This window comes from Phodopus roborovskii, unplaced genomic scaffold, assembly GCF_943737965.1.
Source record: "Phodopus roborovskii unplaced genomic scaffold, PHOROB, whole genome shotgun sequence".
Taxonomy (NCBI): Eukaryota; Metazoa; Chordata; class Mammalia; order Rodentia; family Cricetidae; genus Phodopus; species Phodopus roborovskii.
Window position 1 is genome coordinate 28,334,106 of NW_026126469.1, and position 18,588 is coordinate 28,352,693.

General features: G+C 40.3%; 1 protein-coding gene across 1 annotated transcript in view; it reads left to right on the forward strand.

The window, feature by feature from the left end:
* The first annotated feature begins 645 nt into the window (after positions 1 to 645).
* Spice1 (spindle and centriole associated protein 1) overlaps positions 646 to 18,588 on the forward strand; it is a 36,533-nt gene continuing 18,590 nt past the window's right edge. The window contains exons 1-6 of the mRNA XM_051191525.1: positions 646 to 741; positions 1,305 to 1,352; positions 2,946 to 3,089; positions 9,185 to 9,287; positions 10,299 to 10,405; positions 10,855 to 10,967. Of these exons, the coding sequence (XP_051047482.1) occupies positions 646 to 741; positions 1,305 to 1,352; positions 2,946 to 3,089; positions 9,185 to 9,287; positions 10,299 to 10,405; positions 10,855 to 10,967 (611 nt within the window). The remainder of the gene's footprint in view (positions 742 to 1,304; positions 1,353 to 2,945; positions 3,090 to 9,184; positions 9,288 to 10,298; positions 10,406 to 10,854; positions 10,968 to 18,588) is intronic.

Here is an 18,588-nt window from a genome sequence, read left to right on the forward strand (position 1 = left end):
AAACAGGGCAAGTATATCCTAAAATAGCAGGTTAAGTGGCTTTCACTTTGACTGAGAGATCCAGTCTCTTAGAATGTGAGAGATTTTCATATTGCATTGCCACAGTTGTGAAATAGAAATCATGCATAGAGAAAGACTATAGAGAAAGACTTATAGTCTTTCTCTAGCTTTTCATAATGTTTAGTCCCACATGGCAATTTTGATTGTTGGGCTAACACTGGTAATTACACATTGCCTCCATTCAGTGCTGTGTGAAGATTTATTAGAGCTGGAGTCAGACCTTAGGTTCTGGGGGTGGGGGGTGAGCACATGTGGGCCTGGTAGGGATGAGTGTTAGCATGGTTAGAACTGTACTTTCCTTCCTCATGTTACCCAGTTACTGGCATTTTTTCTCTTAATTGTGACTTTTGTATCTGATGACAGATATAGCCATTTTAGTTTTCTATTTTAGGTCATAATTTCTATATTTCTAAAGTTCTTTATTAAGCAAAAAGTTAAACCAAGTATAGCCTATTCCTTTCATCGGGGTTAAATTTCTTTGGATATTTTGAGAATGATTTTGTTTGTCCTAGATGTCCCCTTCCCCCATGATGTATTATTATTTCTTTGCCTTGTATTAAAAAAAAAAAATGTTACTATTCCTAGATGTCATTGGTCAGAGTGAATCGCTTTGGTCCCCGGGGAGGTGGAAGAAAAACTCTAAAAGTAAAGAAGAAAGCCACAGCAAGGCAAGAATGGGATGTAAGTCTTGGGTAGTAAATAACATGTTCTGGGGAATGGGCGTATGACTCTTGTCATGTGATGAGATGGAGCTGAGCTGTAACAGGGTAGCGTGGGTCTCTAGGCATGTTTCTGGTCCTTGGAAGAAAGAGCAGGATATTGCCATCTCCCCACCCCCCAAGAGAACATATACTAAGGGCAATAACTTCTAGTTCCTTCCAAGGATTAGAGTTTTAGTGAGATAGAAACTATATTCTCAAAAAAGGTTTCTTCTGCAGCTTGCTGTAGTGACCACACTTTCTTTGTTAAAAAACTTTACGATTGCCTCATTGTATGTGGGAACTATAGCTTCAGTTAAGTTTACTCATTTTGAATATTTATTCCCTGTTTTAAATTAATAGAGTGCTTTATTTCCTGTATAACACTTAAAGTAGGCTATTTGCTAGAAGACATTTAGAAGTAATCTGTCTTAACATTATATTTACAATATTGGTTCCTAAAAAAAGGATTTTTGGTCTTAGGACTTTGCAACTATTAATATTTTAAAAGCTCATTTCTTCTTCTTTATTATTTTCTTTTTAAAGAATACTGTGAATGATCTAACAGTGCACCGGGCAACTCCTGAAGATCTAGTAAGTTTAAACCTGAAAGTTAAGTTCTGGACTATGTTTTAGTTGGTGTCTGGTTTCTATCTTTAGAACAAAGGCCATTGTCCCTTTTGGAAATTGTTTAGCGTTATTTAATCTGTTCACATCTGTAGATCACTTAAAAGTATAACTTAAGAGATTTCTGATTTTATTGAGGCTTATTAGCCACTATTAGACTTTTACAGTCTTATCACTTATCTAGAATTGACCTACAATATAGACCTCTGTTTGTCTTTCCTGTCTAGTAATATCTTCAGCATTTTTTATTAATGTTATTATTGTTATTTTAAAGACAGGTCTGTGTTGTGTAGCCCTGGCTAGCCTGTGCATGGTGATGACTAATCTACCTTCTGTCTCTGTAGATGTGTCTAGCCTTGACTTTTCTTACAGGTGGAATGCAGTATGTGGTCTCTTATGTGTAGTGTAGCTCTTTTTCTGGTATATTTTGAAGATTTATTCATATTATAGTATTTATCTTTACTTCATTCCTTTCTGTTGTGAAATAATGCTCCATTGAATGGGGATTCTGGATTTATCTGTTAGTTTTACATCTGGTGTATACTTCTTGTCTATTATGAGTAATACCATTGTTGATATTCACGTACAATTCTCTGTGTGAACATATGCATAAGCAGGCAGTTGTGTATATCTGGAACAGAATATCTAGGTCTTGTGTCTTCATATTGGACTTCATGGTTAACTGCCAAATTGTTTTCCAAAGTGCTTTCATGATTTCAACTCCACCAGAATGTGTGGAGCTTCCAGTTTATAGACATCATTGTTGTAACCTTTAAAAATGTTAATTCTCCCAGTGGGTATAAAGTACTGCCTCATTGTGAGTCTGATTTGCATGTTCACAATTCTTGATTGCTAGTCTTTTTGGTAGTTTGCATGATTAAAACTTCATTAGATGACCCAGTTTTGTTTGTACTTACAAGTTTGAGCACTAGAGCCCTTGTAAAGGCAAATGTCTACTTATATTCCTTGTCACCCCAGTGGACTCTTCCTTTCCCACTCTTTAGGAGCTCTGGCTCCTATCTCCTCTGCCTCAGGAGTTCTCCTTCCCTAGATACCCACATCATCTGTGACCTCGCTTCCACATTAAGCTACTGCAGAGCTATACAAACAGTGCATCATTGACTTGGAAGTTATGCAGTTATCATGAAAGGGGTGTGCTTTGCCAAAGACCCTTTACATCATCGGTAAAGTGTCAGTGCTGACTACTAGTTGCTATTTTAGCACTCACTGTATGAGTTTTAACCTGTGAATTGAAGAACACTAGGGTTTTGGTAGTCTGTAGTAAAAGTTACTATTTTTTGTGGCTTTAGGCTAGACCTCCCAAGTTCTAGATGCTTCTCTTTTAGATCATTTTTGAAAACATAGAAAACTATGAAAGTTTTAGCTATGAATGTACACACACACACACACACACACACACACACACACACACACACACACACACACACGTTGAACCAGAAAGGAATAAGAAGTGGTCAACTAGTATAAGTGGCCTTACATAGGAGCAGGCAACTTCTTTGCTACTGAAGACATTTCTTTATAGGATTTTCTTCTGTATAGGTGCGCCGTCATGAGATACACAAGTCAAAGAATAGAGCATTGGTGCACTGGGAGCTTCAAGAAAAAGCTTTGAAGAGAAAATGGAAGAAGCAGAGACCAGAAACTTCAAGTCTTGAAAAAAGAAGATTATCTATCATGAGGGAGGTAGTGTGTGAAATTGTTTTCCAGTTCTCTTTTCCTCGGGTTGACTTCATTGGAGAGACTCTAGTACCTCCTATAACCTTAACAGTGAGCTGCATGGCTTTCCAGAGAGCAGCAGGATTATTGAGTAGAATCTATAGTACAGAAAGCAACAGGGTGGGCGGAGTCTAGTGTAGAGAGCAGTAGCAAGATGGGTAGAGTCTACTGTGGAGAGCAGCCTGATGGGCGGGGTCTAGTGCAGAGAGCAGCAGGATGGGCGGAGTTTACAGTACAGAGTAGCCAGATGGGCGGAGTCTAGCGCAGCAAGATGGGTGGAGACTAGTTTGCTGCTTTAAATGTTTCCACAACTCATTAGCTCTATAGCCTTAGATCATATAACTCCTTGAGTTTTTTCCCCCTTTTCTCTTTCTCCCTTTCAAAATGTAGCTTACAAAGTATCATGTTCCTTCTGCCATTCTCATAATACTTAGTTCCGGATGGTTGACTCCCACTCCATCCCCTCTTCTCCCCACCCTTCCTTCTGCCCTCCCCACTGATTCTTCTGCCTCCAGCGTCCCCATTTCATTTTCATATCACATGGATTCACCTTTTTCTTTTCCAGTTTCATGGTCCTGTAAGAAAGTTTTCTGACCTCCATACACACTTACTCCCATGTAAATATACATGCATAGCAGTTAAAAGCTAGAACCCACACATAAGAGAGGACATGCAGATCTCATCTATTTGGGTCTGGGTTGCCTAACTTAATTAATATAATACTTTTAGTTCTAATCATTTGTTTTCTTACAAATTTTGTAGCTTCATTTTTCTTACATTAGCTTGATTTTATTTTTTCTTTTTTAAATCTTTAAAATTCTTAGCTGTGTTGCCGGGCAATGGTGGCACATACCTTTAATCTCAGCACTTGGTCAGGTGGATCTCTGTGAGTTCAAGGCTATAGAGTGAGTTCTAGGACTGGCAGTTACACAGACAAACCTGTCTCAAAACAACAACATCAACAAAAACACCTCCCCGAAATCTTGGCTGTGTTATGAGATTTTAATGGCATAATACTTAAATTTTTTAGAAAAAAATTTACATGTATCATGTTTTGCCTTCATGTATGTCTGTGCACCATGTGCATGCCTGGTGCCTGTGGAGGCCAGAAGAAGGTGTCAGATTCCCTACAAGTGGGGTCACAGACAGTTGTGAACTACCATGTAGGAGCTGGGAATTGAACCCAGGTCCTCTGGAAGAGCATCAGTGTTCTTAGCCACTGAGCCACCTAGCCCAGGCATAATGTTTTTAAAGAGATCACCGCAGTCTTTGGCAAACAGTGCTCTATAACTATAAACTGCTGTAATTATGTCTCAATTCAACAGAAAGAAATAATATCAAACAGTTTTGTGTGCCTGTTGATCTAGGTCATCAGCCATTCACCTCTGGCTTAACCTTTTGCCTGCCCGAGTGTTTGAAGAAGTAATCAGATTTGTAGGGTGGATAGGCTGGGAAGTCAGAAGGAAGCTTTTTATGTGAGCTGAGGTCACAGTGAAGGAATGTGCTGTGTGTGTGATTCTTGACCATGCTTAGCTTACAGTGTGTGCTCTCGGCGCGACCTTTCATGGTGGCTTTAAGTACAGGCTGCCTTTTGAGAAATTCCTTGGGTTCTTAGAGCAGTGGTTCTCAATCTGTGGGTCGTGACCCCTTTGGGTCAAACAACCCTTTCACAGGGGTCACCTAAGACTGTCAGAAAACACAGATATTTACATTGCGATTCATAGCAGTAGCAAAGTTACAATTATGAAGTAGCAATGAAATAATTTTATGGTCACCGCAGCAGGATGAGCACAGCTGCATTAAAGGACTGTGGTGTTAGGAGGGTTGAGAACCACTGTCTCACAGAAATCCTGTGCATTAGGAAGAACAGTTTCTCCCAGATAATGTTTCCATGACTTGAAAAAGGAACAGTGGGTTTGGGGAATGCATCTTGTGAACTTGGACCAGCCTTTCACATTTGGTACATGCCAGTTCTCACTGAAAGGCCCCAGTCCACAGCCCTGGCCTAGAAAACCAGACGACCTCTTTGGGAGGGGTCAGACTCGAGGCTTTGGTTTTCTTTCTCTAGCTTTAATTTCCTCTTTACAATTTTATTTTTTTTTTGAAGATTTATTTTAGTCCCTTTGTCTATGAGTGTTTGCCTGCATGTCTGCTTGTGTGTTTGGTGCCAGTGGACGAGAGAAGAGGGTGTCGGCTGCCCCCAGAACCGAGTCACAGAGTTGTGAGTCACCATGTGAGTGCAGGGACTCCAGCCTGGCTCCCCAGCAAGGGCCACGAGCACTCTCAACCCGAGATACCCACTGAGCCGTCCAGCTTGTCATAGTAGAAGTAGGGAGGGGAGCAGTGAGAGGGCAGGTAGAGGGTCAGGGATGCTGCTTCCTCCCCCTGCAGTGCCATGATTCTCAGTCCTCCCTGCACACGACGATTCTTTGTGGCTGCCACGCTCGCTCCCAAGGAGGCTGGTGTGAAGCTAGTGTGTGGACAGTTTCCTCAGTTTCCCAGGGTGCTTTCCTGGACTGCAGGGCTTCAGAGCCATGTTTCCTTTTAGTAACGGATAGTAAGGCTAGTACAGTGATCTTTGACCGCATGCATAACCTGCTCTAAGAAATGTAACAGAGACCTAACAGAAGAGCGCAAAGCAGTGGCTTTCCGTGAGATCTGATTGTAATTAATACCCTGTATCAACATGATTAGTAAGATTATCCCTTCGTTTTCTGTCTTTGTCAGCTCCTGCTGTGGCCATAGCTAATGCTGATCCCATTATATATTATATCCAATGTAAGATATAATCCACAAGCTCTTAATTGCATGGGCTTGGAAGGCATTTCACTAAAGATAGAAATGTGGTTCATAAAATAATGTGATTTGTATTGTAATAGCATTCCAAGCACGGCTAGCATGTACAGGTTTTCAGTGTATATCACCTTTCTGCCACCCCTGTAGGGTCCAGGAGGTGCTTAGATCTTTATTGACATGCCAGTGTATCTTAGGAGTCAATATGTAGAAACAAATATACGTTTTTTTTTTTAAAGTCTAGGCTGCATATAGATTTGCCATTATTTATTTATTGATTGTTTTATTTGTGGACACTGATGTTGTATGTTAGAGTGCAGATTAAGCTTCTGGGAAGAAAATGACTCAATATACAGTAATTTAAACAAAACACAGATTTTGTTCTCTTGTGGAAGAGCTCAGAGGTAGCTGGTAGAGGGCCCTACATTTCTTCAGCACATGACTTAGTACAGGATGGCATCCTTCAGTTGTATGTAAGTAAACAGCTAGTGGAGATGGCGTCTGCTATTGCTTTTATGACAGCCAGAGATTTTGGCGTTATGTCTTGTTCCTCAGAATATTATTTCGTGGCCATTCCCATGTTCAAAGAGGGTTGGGAAATTAGGTGCCTCCATTGCTGAAATTTAGGAGTTGTGCTATTAAAGGGCAATACTGGGGATAAGTAGCAGTGTGTGCCACCCACAGATTGGTTCTTATCTTGTCACTATAAATAATTCAGTGAATATTGAGCATGTTTCTGGGTATAGGTTTGTTTGTTGATGAATTATTGACAGAAGTGCTAAGTCAAGGGCTGAGCTTTAGCTCAGTATTAGAGCACTTCTTAGGATGTTTCAGTTTAACCACAAATACTAGGGGTAAAAAAGAAAAGAAAGAGTCAAAGAGTATTGGCATCTTTGGTTTCAGTTACTAAGTTTGTGTGTGTGTGTGTGTGTGTGTGTGTGTGTGTGTGTGTGTGTGTGTTTATGGTGTCTGTATTTAAGGGATATATATATATATATATATATATATATATATATATATATATATATTAGGACCATAGGCATAACAGTATGGTTGTCACCATGCTAGATAAACTACACAGAATGATCTTATTAATAACCACATTGGGGCTGGAGAGCTGGCCCAGCCATTAAAGGCTAGGCTCACAACTAGAAATATCTGCATTGATGCCCAGTGTTAATTGTAATCAGATCTTAAGTAAAATCCATGCTGTGCACCATTGACACAATAGAAAACTAAGTTTAAAGAGATTGGGGTTTGTTTACTATTTCTGGTGTGGACCTAGAACCCAGTGTCCTGCACCATGTGTGCTCTTGGCCTTGTGCAGTTCTAAAGTTTGCTCTGGGAGGAGCCAATTCAGGACGTAGTTTCAGTAATGAACCTAGCTGACCCACTTGGCCATAGCACAAAGGATAACACAAGAGTGTGATTCACTTTTCTCTTTGTTTCTTAAAGTAGTAATTGACATCAGTATGTCTGTGTTATAGTGAAATTCTAGGCAGAGTGTTTGTTATTAGATGCTGTATTGACTTGAGTCAGTGTTAGAAATGGAGTTGATTTTAACATCCTTTATGGCTTAAGAATGCCATCTGGTGGTGGTAGATAGAATTGACTCATCTTTGGCCTATATCTTTGTATGTATGTTAAAGTCCTTCAATGGAAAGTGCACAATTAGAGGCCCAAGTGTAGTGGTGCTTTTGTGTAACCATCTCTCCATGGTAAAAGCCTAACTTGTTTATAAATACCAAAGTGTAACATGTTTTTGTTTAATCCTAAAACCTATACCTTATTTTTTAAGTCACAGACCATGCACGACCTGTTAGTGGATTATCAGAAAACTTCAGTGGTGGAAACACCTTTGAGTGTATGGCTCAGAGACTCTTGCCTTTAATTTGTGCTTTTAATCTATATCATTATTTACTAATGAGGTATGATATAATGTAAGTGGGCATAGCCAACACTTAAAACTAGAATGGAATAAAACCTAGAAAGTCATTCTCATGTGGAGATCCTATTGTAAAAGTCTTACTTTAGAAAGTGTGTGTGTTTCTGGAGAGCAGGCCTTCACTCCTCTTCTGGGCCACCAAGTAGAGCTGGTCCAGTTGGCGGAGGTGTGGGTGAGCCAGCCCCAAAGTTGTGAGAGCTGTCCCTACTAATCATCTGTGATGCAGTAGTGTGGGCGTGGGGGAGATGTCCCCCCTTACCCCTTGCCCTTGCTGCCTGTGACAGACCGGGGCACTAACCCTCCCCCTTACACTCGGGAAAGTGGGCCCTGCACCTTATCTGGGCAGCAGAGCAGAGCTGACAGGAGTGTGGGTGATCAGGCCCCCCCTTCCTTTCACTGCCTGTGGCCCTGAGGTCCAGGTATGGGAGAGCCGACCCTGAGAACTGGCCCTGCCCCTTGTTCATTGCTGCAAGCTGTGAACTAGCCAGGGCAATGCTGGAGAGCTCACCCTGGTGGTGAGGGTGGGGAGAACTGGCGGGCTGACCAGCCCTGCAGCTACCCAGGCCCAGAACCAGGGTTATGAGTTGGCCCACCCCAACATCCACCCCATTTATGATCTGCTGGAGCATGTGAAGGGACCGGTCCTGCAGACCCAAAGCTGCAGGACCTCCATGACATGGGACAACAACAGGATATCTGAGGGGAGTTCCTGTGAGGGCCCAGCATGGACAGGGTAGCAGTAACCAGAGGGCTCCAGCCAGACCAATGACTCTTTTTAGTGAACCCTCGCAAGTAAAGATATATGGACAAAGGGGTTTATGGTGTGAATCACTGTGTCACACTACAGCTTCCATGATGAAATTTCCTCCCCACCTTTTTTCTTAAATTTCATTTTATTAGGGGGGATTGCAAGGGCAGATATGAAGGGATGGGGAAATGAAAGGGATCAAGATGTATGATGTGAAAGATGCAAAGAGTAAAAAGAAAGCTAAAAACGTGAGTGTGTGTGTGTGTGTGTGTGTGTGTGTGCATATATATGTGTATGCTCTATGTGTTCCAGATCACAATGTAATATATTTTCTTCGAAGCTATAGATTACTGTGATTGCTCATCTACTGTCATCTAATATTGCCATTGGCGGGTTATAGGATGGTCATGGCCCATGGCTAAAAGCAAAGCCAGCAACCACAACCAATGCAGGTTGATATTTAAGCCTTTAGAATGTCGTGTTTGGTGCCTTCCCTTAGTCCTTTTCCTTAGTGATTTTAAAAACTACGTATATTCTTCTCTGAACAGTACTTTTTCCCCCTTAATGTGTGTGTAGATTCTTTCTGATCAGTACCAGACACAGGATGCGCTGGAGAAGTCCGATCATCTGATGGCTGCCACCAAAGGTCTGTTTGTTGATGTTCCTCGTAAGCGCACAGGTACGCATTCAATCTGCACAAAACCTCTTTGTTTGTTTTTGTTCGTTTTGTTTTTTCGAGACAGGGTTTCTCTGTAAACAGTTCTGGCTGTCCTAGAATTTGCTCTGTAGACCAGGCTGGCCTTGAACTCATAGAGATCCACCTGCTTCTGTCTCCTAAGTGCTGGGATTAAAATATCACCACTGCCTGGCTTTGCTCTCCTTTCTTAAATTGAGCTTGTAAGTGATTGGAAGAACTCTAGCTGGCTAAGACAGGAAGATTATTGGGGCTAAGAGTCACAATTCGTTTTCTCTTTACTAGGAATGTGAAGTGTTACAAATTATTCATCTAAGGGAATTATCTACAAATATCTGGTGTGAAGTACAGTGTTTTGTACCTATAAAACGTGGCTTAATTTTCAGTATTAAATTGTCACATAATTAATATATATATGTATGTTTACATATAGTTTGAATAAGCTTAACTTAAAATCTAAAGCAACTTTAGTTTCTTGCTAAAGGAAACTTTGCTGATCTTTAGTTACCTATGATTATCCCTCCCCTCCCCACCCCCCTCCCCACCCCCCAGGGTCCATGTAGCCAAGACTGGCCTTGCGCTCCTGAACTTCCTGCCTCTTAATTCCTGAGTGCTGACATTATAGGCATACACCACCATTTCCGCTCCAACATTATTAATCATAATCTGTATATAACTTGTTTAATCTTTCAGAAGCATGTGATTTATTTTTAGCAGAACATTTGAATTCCAGGTCAGCCATTTACTATAGTAACTCTTGGCTAGTTACTTAATTTCTCCAAGTTTCAGTTTACTGATTTGTAAAATAACAGACTGTATCTCACGGGATCTGTGAAGGTAAAAATGAATTTAGATATGTTTGGTACATATACATATGTGTAGGAGGAGCTGCTCTTTGAGATTTCCTAAAGTGAAGGGAGCCTGTGGCAGTGGAGAACTTGTGAAAACTGTTGAAGCAGATGAGAGAAACCATAATGACTGGGGTTCCTTCTGCAGGGTTTCCAAATGTAACAATGGCTCCAGATTCCTCTCAGAGTCCCATTGGAATAAATCAAGATCCTGGCACCCAGTCCACCCTTAATGAATCTCTCATAGAGCCTCAGGTAATACACTGCACTCACAATCACGTGCCCGTGCTGAAGTGAGGTTCAACTTGATAAAGGCTGTAACTGTAAACATTTAAGTGCTTAACTGTCAGCCATTGTCCTGTCAGCTATACAGAGATGGTAGAAAAAGAAAATTGACAAAGGAAATTGGGAAATTGGGAAAGGTCAGCTAGATAAAGAAAAGAACAGAAGTTGAAGGATGAGTGTGTAATTGCGTATGTGATTGTGTGTGTGTGTGTGTGTAAGAAGGGAAAGTTTTTCACACTTAAGTTCTGAGAGCTGAAGGGAGCTCTAGAGGTATTAGAAGGACACTAGAGGAAGCGTTGAGATGTTTCAGTGTTTAGCACACATGTGAAGGGGTTAGCCTTAGGAGAAGTTTGTTATGATAAAAAGAGAGGCTGAGTGAGCAGTAATCAAGTTGTGCTCTGGTGTTATTGTTGAGACAGGCTCTTAATGAAGTGGATGATGAAGAAGAGAGCACTGTTCACAGCCAGTCAGATGACAGCGAGAGTGAGCTGCCTAACTCCCTCAGCTCACAGTCTAACAGGACCACAGAGAGGTATGTGTGTGTACATTTGACCATTGCAGAAGAAGCGACACATGCCATGAAGTCACTCCAAGTGTGCCAGGATGTATTTGTATTGTTGTTCATTTTTTGACACAGGGTCTCTCTGTAGTCCTGACTGTCTTGGAACTCACTTTGTAGACTAGGCGGACCTCGAACTCTCAGAGATCTGCCTGCCTCTGTTTCCTAGGTACTGGGATTAAAGACATTCGCTACCACCACTAGACTGTTCTTTTTTTATAAGTTGTTGTAGGAGTGCAAAAAGCTCTTTATTCCTCTTGTACCCCTTTCTGTAAATACAAATAAATGTATAGAAATATATCTCTTGTCCTCTTGTTTCATATATAAAAAATAGCATTCTGTACTTGAATTTATCACCTGACATGACCTGAAATCACCCCCTAGCCTTCTTAGGGATCACTTGCTTTGTTTTTACAGAACAGTGAAGCAGCTGTTGGGCTGAAAATTGAGTGAATGTCAGAGTTGACTGGCCACTCTCCTGGATACATGGCCATTTGTATTTCCAGCATTTTGTTGTAACAAAAACACTAAATAAAAATCTTACGATATGTATTTTTATATTATTTGAGGTTCATATTTAGGAAAAATTGTGAAAATTGGAACTTGAGGTTTAAAATGTAAATGCTGTGTAATTTTGCTTTAAAATTGTGGAATTCTACTTTATGAAGAATTGTACTCTGAAATTCCTTCCCGATCCCAGACTACAGAGTGCTTCTCTTATTTTTTCCTAGGGGTGTGTGGTTATGTTTGAGACTCGGTCTTCTCGGGTTACAGTTTAGTTTTTGTACATGGGATGAGGTACACACTATCTGTCTTTTTAATGGCTTTCTGATAGTCCTTAAACTATTAGAAGGACCTCCTTCTCATCCCACTGCTTTGAGAAGCTCCCGTTGCCACAGACTCAGTGTCTGTCTTAGTGTGGGCACATTTCTGTACTTGCTGCTCTAGTCATTCTCTAGTACTAGAGAGTTGTTTAGAGAGAACTCGTAGCATTTATAAGCACCATAGTTTTTCTATTTACTTGTTTATTTTGAGACAAGATCTCTTTATGTAGCCCTGACTGTTCTAGAACTTGATATGTAGACCAGGCTGGAATTAGAGGTGTGTGCTACTATGCCTGACTTTCCTACAGCTTTTCTTAAATTTAGGGTGTTCTTGCTGGGCGGTGGTGTCTCATGCATTCAATCCTAGCACTCAGGAGGCAGAGGCATCTGGCTCTGTGAGCTTGAGGCCAGCCTGATCTACAGAGCTAGTTCTAGGACAGCCAAGGCTACACAAGGAAGCCCTGTCTTGAAAAACCAAATTAAGGTGTTCTTAATAATTTTAATATGAAAATTAGTATCAACTTATTTATCATAAAACAAAGTTTATTGATATTTTGAGTTAGGACATTATGTTTCCCTTCATTAATGAGTGTTTTTGTTTGTTTGTTTTTGAGAAATGTTTTAACATTTTTTTTTGGTGTAGGGTTTACTTATTTTTTGCTCAGCTTATCCTTTTTTTTTTTTTTTTTTGTTTAAGTGGAACTTTTTTCTTCCACTACATCTTTTTTTTTTGTTTTTTTTGTTTTTGTTTTTTTGTTTTGTTTTGTTTTGTTTTTCTCCTGTGTGGTGGGGGAATTGAGGGCCTTGCAGGAGGGAGGTAACCACTTTTCATGAGTTTCACTCTAGGCTCCCTTCCCTAATTCTTCCAGCTGTCATCATTCGTGTTTCTGTAGGCTCTGATTTCTGCTTCTTACCTCAGCGACCAGCTATGTCACTGAATCTTAGTTAAGTGAGTACTAGAAGCAGTTCTCCAGCTTCTGCGTTTAGCATCATGTCACATGCAAAGGACAGTTCTTGTTTCCTGTGTCTTACACCTCCTTTCTTCAGTGAATTACTTATAGGGCTGTGTAAAACAGTATTGAAGTAGTAGGCATCTCTGCTGTGTTCTTTATCTTATTACAATATGCTTGTTTGGGTGTGTATGGGCTTGTGCGCTGGACCCTCCCTGTCATTTTGTTTGGTTGTCCTCTCTTAAGATTGCATTGGTTAATAGTCCAGTTTCTTAATTTTTCAAAGAATTGGGCTCCTGGCTGATTAACTTGAGCTAAAATTTTATTTCTCCTGCCCCAGATTTTCCCCCTTACCTTTTTTCCTTTGCGCTTTCTTTTGTTGCTTCTTGACTTAGGAGTGTAGTATATCTTTTTTCAGTTGACAAAAATAAATGGATTATTTAAGAAGCAAGATCATTTCAGTTGATTTTTCTGCTTTTTACTGAGTTTGCCTATACATACATAGCTAAAGGCAAAACAAAGTAAAACTTCGGAACCTCCCTGCCATTTCTAGTTTAATCATGCTGTGTTCAGCCTGTAGTCTGGCATCTTTCTCCTTGTGGAACTTGGTGATGCTTTCTTTATGAGCTGTCTATGATCACATTTTCGTGAGTATTCCATGTATGCGCTTGAGAAGTGGCTGTGATTCTATTGGAAGGTATAACGTTCTTTGTGAACATCATAACACCTACCCTTGCAGACTATGTTGTATTTCTTCTGTCTCTAGTTAATTTTGCCATATTATATACTAAGGGTGATATATTAAAGACTCCTAGTTTTAGTGTGCTTCTGTTTTTCTTCATCTTTCTTGTTTTAATGTACTTAATCAAAGTTTAATACATCCTTTTTTGTGGGAGAGGAAAGCTATACTTATAGGATGTGTATATAAATAAATGCTATATATCTTACTTTGATCAATGACTTTTAGCATCATAATCTCCTTTGTCATAGTAAATGCCTTTGGTTCAATCTGTTTTGTCTGAGATTGGGGATAAAACCTCTATTTCTTGTTTCCGATTGTCTGCATTATCTTTGCTTTTTACATATAGTCTTCTACATATAGCCTTTTGCAGTTATTTTATATTACCGTGCTCCTTGTATTCAGTGGAGGGTGAGTATGGCCTTCTTAGTCAATTTGGAAATTCTAATTGGTGAAGTAAGACTGTCATACTGGTTGATACAGTAGGTGTGTTAAATGTCAGATTTGCCATATCCACTAGTAGTTCTGTACTTACACTGTAGTTATTGTTTTTCCTTTCTGTTGTTGATTTGATCTCACTGTGAAAGTCAGGCTGGCCTCAACTATCAGCTTCCGCCTTAGCCTCCTGTGTGCTAGGATTGCAGGTTTGTACACTGTCTTTTTCTATATATTCACTGTTCTTTAAAAAGTTTTGGTATTTAGGAATCTTGTAGTTCTGTTGTGATGGTTACCTTTGTGTATGAATCCTTTAATAGGGCTGTTATACATGCTCTTAATCTTTGCTGTCAGCTGTATGCTTTCTTGGTTTTCCTTTGCACATTGGCTATTCAACTGAGCTCTTCTGCATTTCTACCCTATTGTAGTTGCACCCTTAGTTTTGAATTGACAGAACACAAAGCATCGACACACGGCTTTCCTGTATTTCATGATTTTTAAAAATCTTACAGCCATGAAATCATTAAATGTTCATCTAGTCCTTCATGTTGCCTTGATTGTTTTGTAATTGACTCTTGCTTAGTTGAAGCCCATGCTGTTGGTGGCCTGTGAGTAAAATGTTTCTTGAATTCATTAGACATTTTTCTTTTTCCCCCTTTTATTGAAAAGGGATTTTTTTTCCTTCATAGAATACATCTTGATTATAGATTCTCCTCCCTCTCCTCCTCCCAGTTCTTTCCAATTGTTCCTCCCAACCAGATCCACTCTCTGTCTCTCATTAGAAAACAAACAGGCTTCTAAATATAATAATAAAATTATAATATACTATATTTTATTACATATGATAGAATTTAAGTATGGATATATACTATATAAAATATAATAAGATTTTAAAAAGCTGACACAGCAAGCAGAAAGAAGTGAGCCTACGAGAATGTGCAAGAATCAGAGACCCGTTTGTTTCCACACTCAGATACACCCATAAAAACACCAAACCCGAAGCCATACTGTATGTGCAGAGGACCTGGTGCAGACTCACGCAGGCCCTGTGCGTGCTGCCTCAGTCTTGTGACTTCATATGAACTTTGTTCATGTGTGTTTAGAGGGCCTTATTTTCCTGCTTTCCTCCATCTCCTGACTCCTACATTCTTCCCACCTCTTCTCTTACAGGGTTCCTGATCCCTGAAGGGGTCTCAGTGTTTATAAGGTCTCTCATTCTCTGCATAATAGTTGGACATTTTTCTATAGCTTCTGTATTTCAAGTACTGCTGGCTTTTTTTTTTTTTTTTTTTTTTTTTTTTTTTTGGCAATGTTCTTCACTCTTGGTTAGCCTTATGTGTTGCTTTTCCGAAACCTGATGTTATAGTAATTTTCTTGCTTTTATAGGATATTTCGTGTATTGTCACCGTCAACATTTATTTTTCTGCTTTTAGACTTTAGTGTTGCTAAGATGTGTCCCCTGATGGGAGATGTCATTTTGTATATGTTTTTCATACTGGTTAATAATAAAGCACTGTTGGCCAATAGGAAAGGAAGATAGGAGGGACTAGGAGACAAGGAGGAAATAGGAAGTAGGAAGGAGGAGTCAAGATGGAGAGTCTAGAGAAAGCAGTATGCCACCGGCTCCCCGGTAAGAGAAATACATAGATCAGCAGAAATGGGTTAATAATTAAAGCAGAGCTAGCCGATAAGAAACAAGTAACCGGGCCAACAGTATTGTATCAAATACAGAGTCTCTGTGTGTTAATTGGGGCTGGCGTCGCAGCAGGACAAGACCAGCAGCAGCAGGCGGAAAAACCCGTACTCCTTACAGTCCCCTAGTTGAGGGTCCAGGTCAGTTTCCCTTTACCCAACTGTTGGCCCTTTACGTTGTAGGTTTGTCTTTCCCTGTCCCTGTTGTTGGGTGCTAGCTGCTCTTTTGATGTCCTGTGTCTCTGTTCAGTGACTAGTTGTGGACATGGAGGATTGACTTCTTTCCTATTCTTGTTTGTTTCCTTTATCTTTGTTATCTCCCTAATCTAATCTTACTTCCACTCTTGTATTGCTTTCCTTAACTTCCTCAGTTCTCCTTATGAAATTAAATTCTCCTTTGACACATAGTATTAATCTTTATTTCTCAGGTAGATTTTCTTTAGAGAATTTCTTTCTTCCATTCAATAAATCATTTTTCCTGGTATTCATTTAAAAATTTAATTTTTAGACCAGGTGTGGTAGCATATGCCTTTAATCCCATCATTCAGGAGGTAGAGGCAAGTGGATCTCTATGATTTCAAGGCCAGCCTGTTCTAGGACAGAGCTAGTTCTAGGACAGTCAAGGCTACCAAAGAAACCCTGTCTTCAAAAACCAATAATAAGTACGTAAATAAATAAATTTTTAGAATTTCTTACCCAAAGCATGTGTACACATATGCATGTGTGTGCACATATGTGCGTACACACACACACACACACACACACACACACACACACACACACACACTTTTGCTATTAGAAGTGTTTTAAAGTTTGAACTCGGACTTGAGTATATTCAGGTGATGTACCCCATTGCTGTCCCTAGCCCTTAGTTTTCTGAGACACAGTTTTACCCTGTAGCCTAGCTGGGTCTCCAGTCTGTGACCCTTTTGTCTTAGTTTCCCAAGTGCTGGGATTACCAGCAGGCACAGCTACCATGTCCTGCTGTGATCTAGATATGCAGGGGACAGACATGCCAGGCAGACAGAGCTTAGTGAGAAGTTTTATTAGAAAGAGTAGGGAGGGGGAAGGAAAGAGAAAAGAGGTAAAAAGGCACAGAGACATAGAGAAAACAGAAGAGAAGAGGGAGACAGGAAAAGTCCTGTCTGCCCCAAGGAGACATCGGGGAAAGAGAGTGTAAGTGGTGGGGTCTTTCTTTTAAAGGGTTCCTTTGCACCTAGGCTGAGTGCCTTCTGCCAGGTGACAGGGGCAGGCCCGCATAATGCCTGAATCCTTACAGTATCTCCAAATGCTTGTATGTTTAATTCCATCTGTGTGTTGTTGCAGCTTTATTCTGACTTCTTCTTGGTGTTATCAGAGAGTGTTCTACATTAGTCCAACCATTTGAATTTAAATTTTCTGTTTGTAATGTCACTATTGTATGTATGGATTTTGTGGATATAGTTGAGCACCTCCCATTGTTTTCTGTCAGTTCTAGTGAAGAAGTCATTAAATAAAATATGGGAAGACTCTGGATATGATCCACTCTACCACAGAATTCTTTTTCATGTGTAGTTCTGTGAAGTTAGAACACATGTGGCCTGCTTCAGAATACAGTAACGGAACATGTCTGGACAAGAGTTGTAGACATTCCAGTTTTAAAGAGGAAGAATTATCATATGTAGTCAGTAGTTATAAGCAACACTGGAATCCAGACAGACAAATTCCATTAGGTTTCAAGGCCTGGAAATAATCATCTCTGGCCCTAGTCTTCATCCTCCGGCTCCATAGCTCTGCCCAGTGTTTTTAAGACTTTTCCCTTGGCCTTGGTGCCTGTGAATTTAACATGTACATCTGTAGCTCATTCCTCCTTTTGCCTGAAGAATAGACAGCTCATGTTTATAGATGGGTGGATTTATCAGCTTACTCCTCTCTGTAGGATTTTAGTAGTCTGGTACCAATTCTTTACTCCATCCTGTCAGTCCAAGCTGGCAATATTTCTGCTGTTAAAACATTCTTAGGAGCTCTTGTAGGTGGCTGTGCTCTACCTGATAGACAAGTGGTCCTCATAGATCTTTCTTGGATAATCTCTCTTTTCACCCTGGGTTCTGCTGAGATCACCGAGCTGATTTAGACATTGTATCTTGCCCTTCAGAACCAGGCAACACTTGGCAGCACACGTACCTTCCTCTCCAGAGCTTGCTTTCTAAGCAGCAGTTTTGCTAATTTGAACATCTTTTGAGGTCTGCAGGCCCAAGCTTTTCTCAAAATTTCAAGTCCTAATTCCTTATTCATCTTTTCAGTGCTAGGGATTGAATTTGGAGCCTCAAGCATACTAGGCTGGCACTCTACCACTGAGCTGAAGCTTAACCTTGAAGCCCTTAATTTCAAGTCCTAATTCCTTATTCATCTTTTCAGTGCTAGGGATTGAATTCGGAGCCTCAAGCACACTAGGCTGGCACTCTACCACTGAGCTGAAGCTTAACCTTGAAGCCCTTTTGGTTAACAGTCTGCCCTCAGGCTTTCTCTTTCCTTCCTTGTATCCTTTGTAGCACTTTGCAATCTCCTCTGCAAACTTCTTGATTGATCACTTAAGAAGTTCTGCTTTGTATACAGTTACACTAAGATTTCTACCACCCTATACACTGGCCTGGCCTGTCTCCAGTTTGTAGCAGCGTGTTCTTTGTGTCCTTCGGAACTCTAGAAGCTCCACCAACAGTTATGTTTCTGTCAACTTTCTATTTACACTATGGGAATTCTCAAAGTCAGTTTGGGGTTTCTCTACAGTGCCCCTCAGCTCTTCCTGTCTCTTCAGGGGAGGAATTACTAACATCCATTTCTACCATTAGTTCGTTTAATATGTAGGCTACTGTCATGGCTCTTTTTGCTTAGATACACTTTTAGCAAATGGGGTTCTAATGTGCTGCATAGAGTTTGCTGGAAATTGAGATTTATGGAATGGTTTAATTAGATTA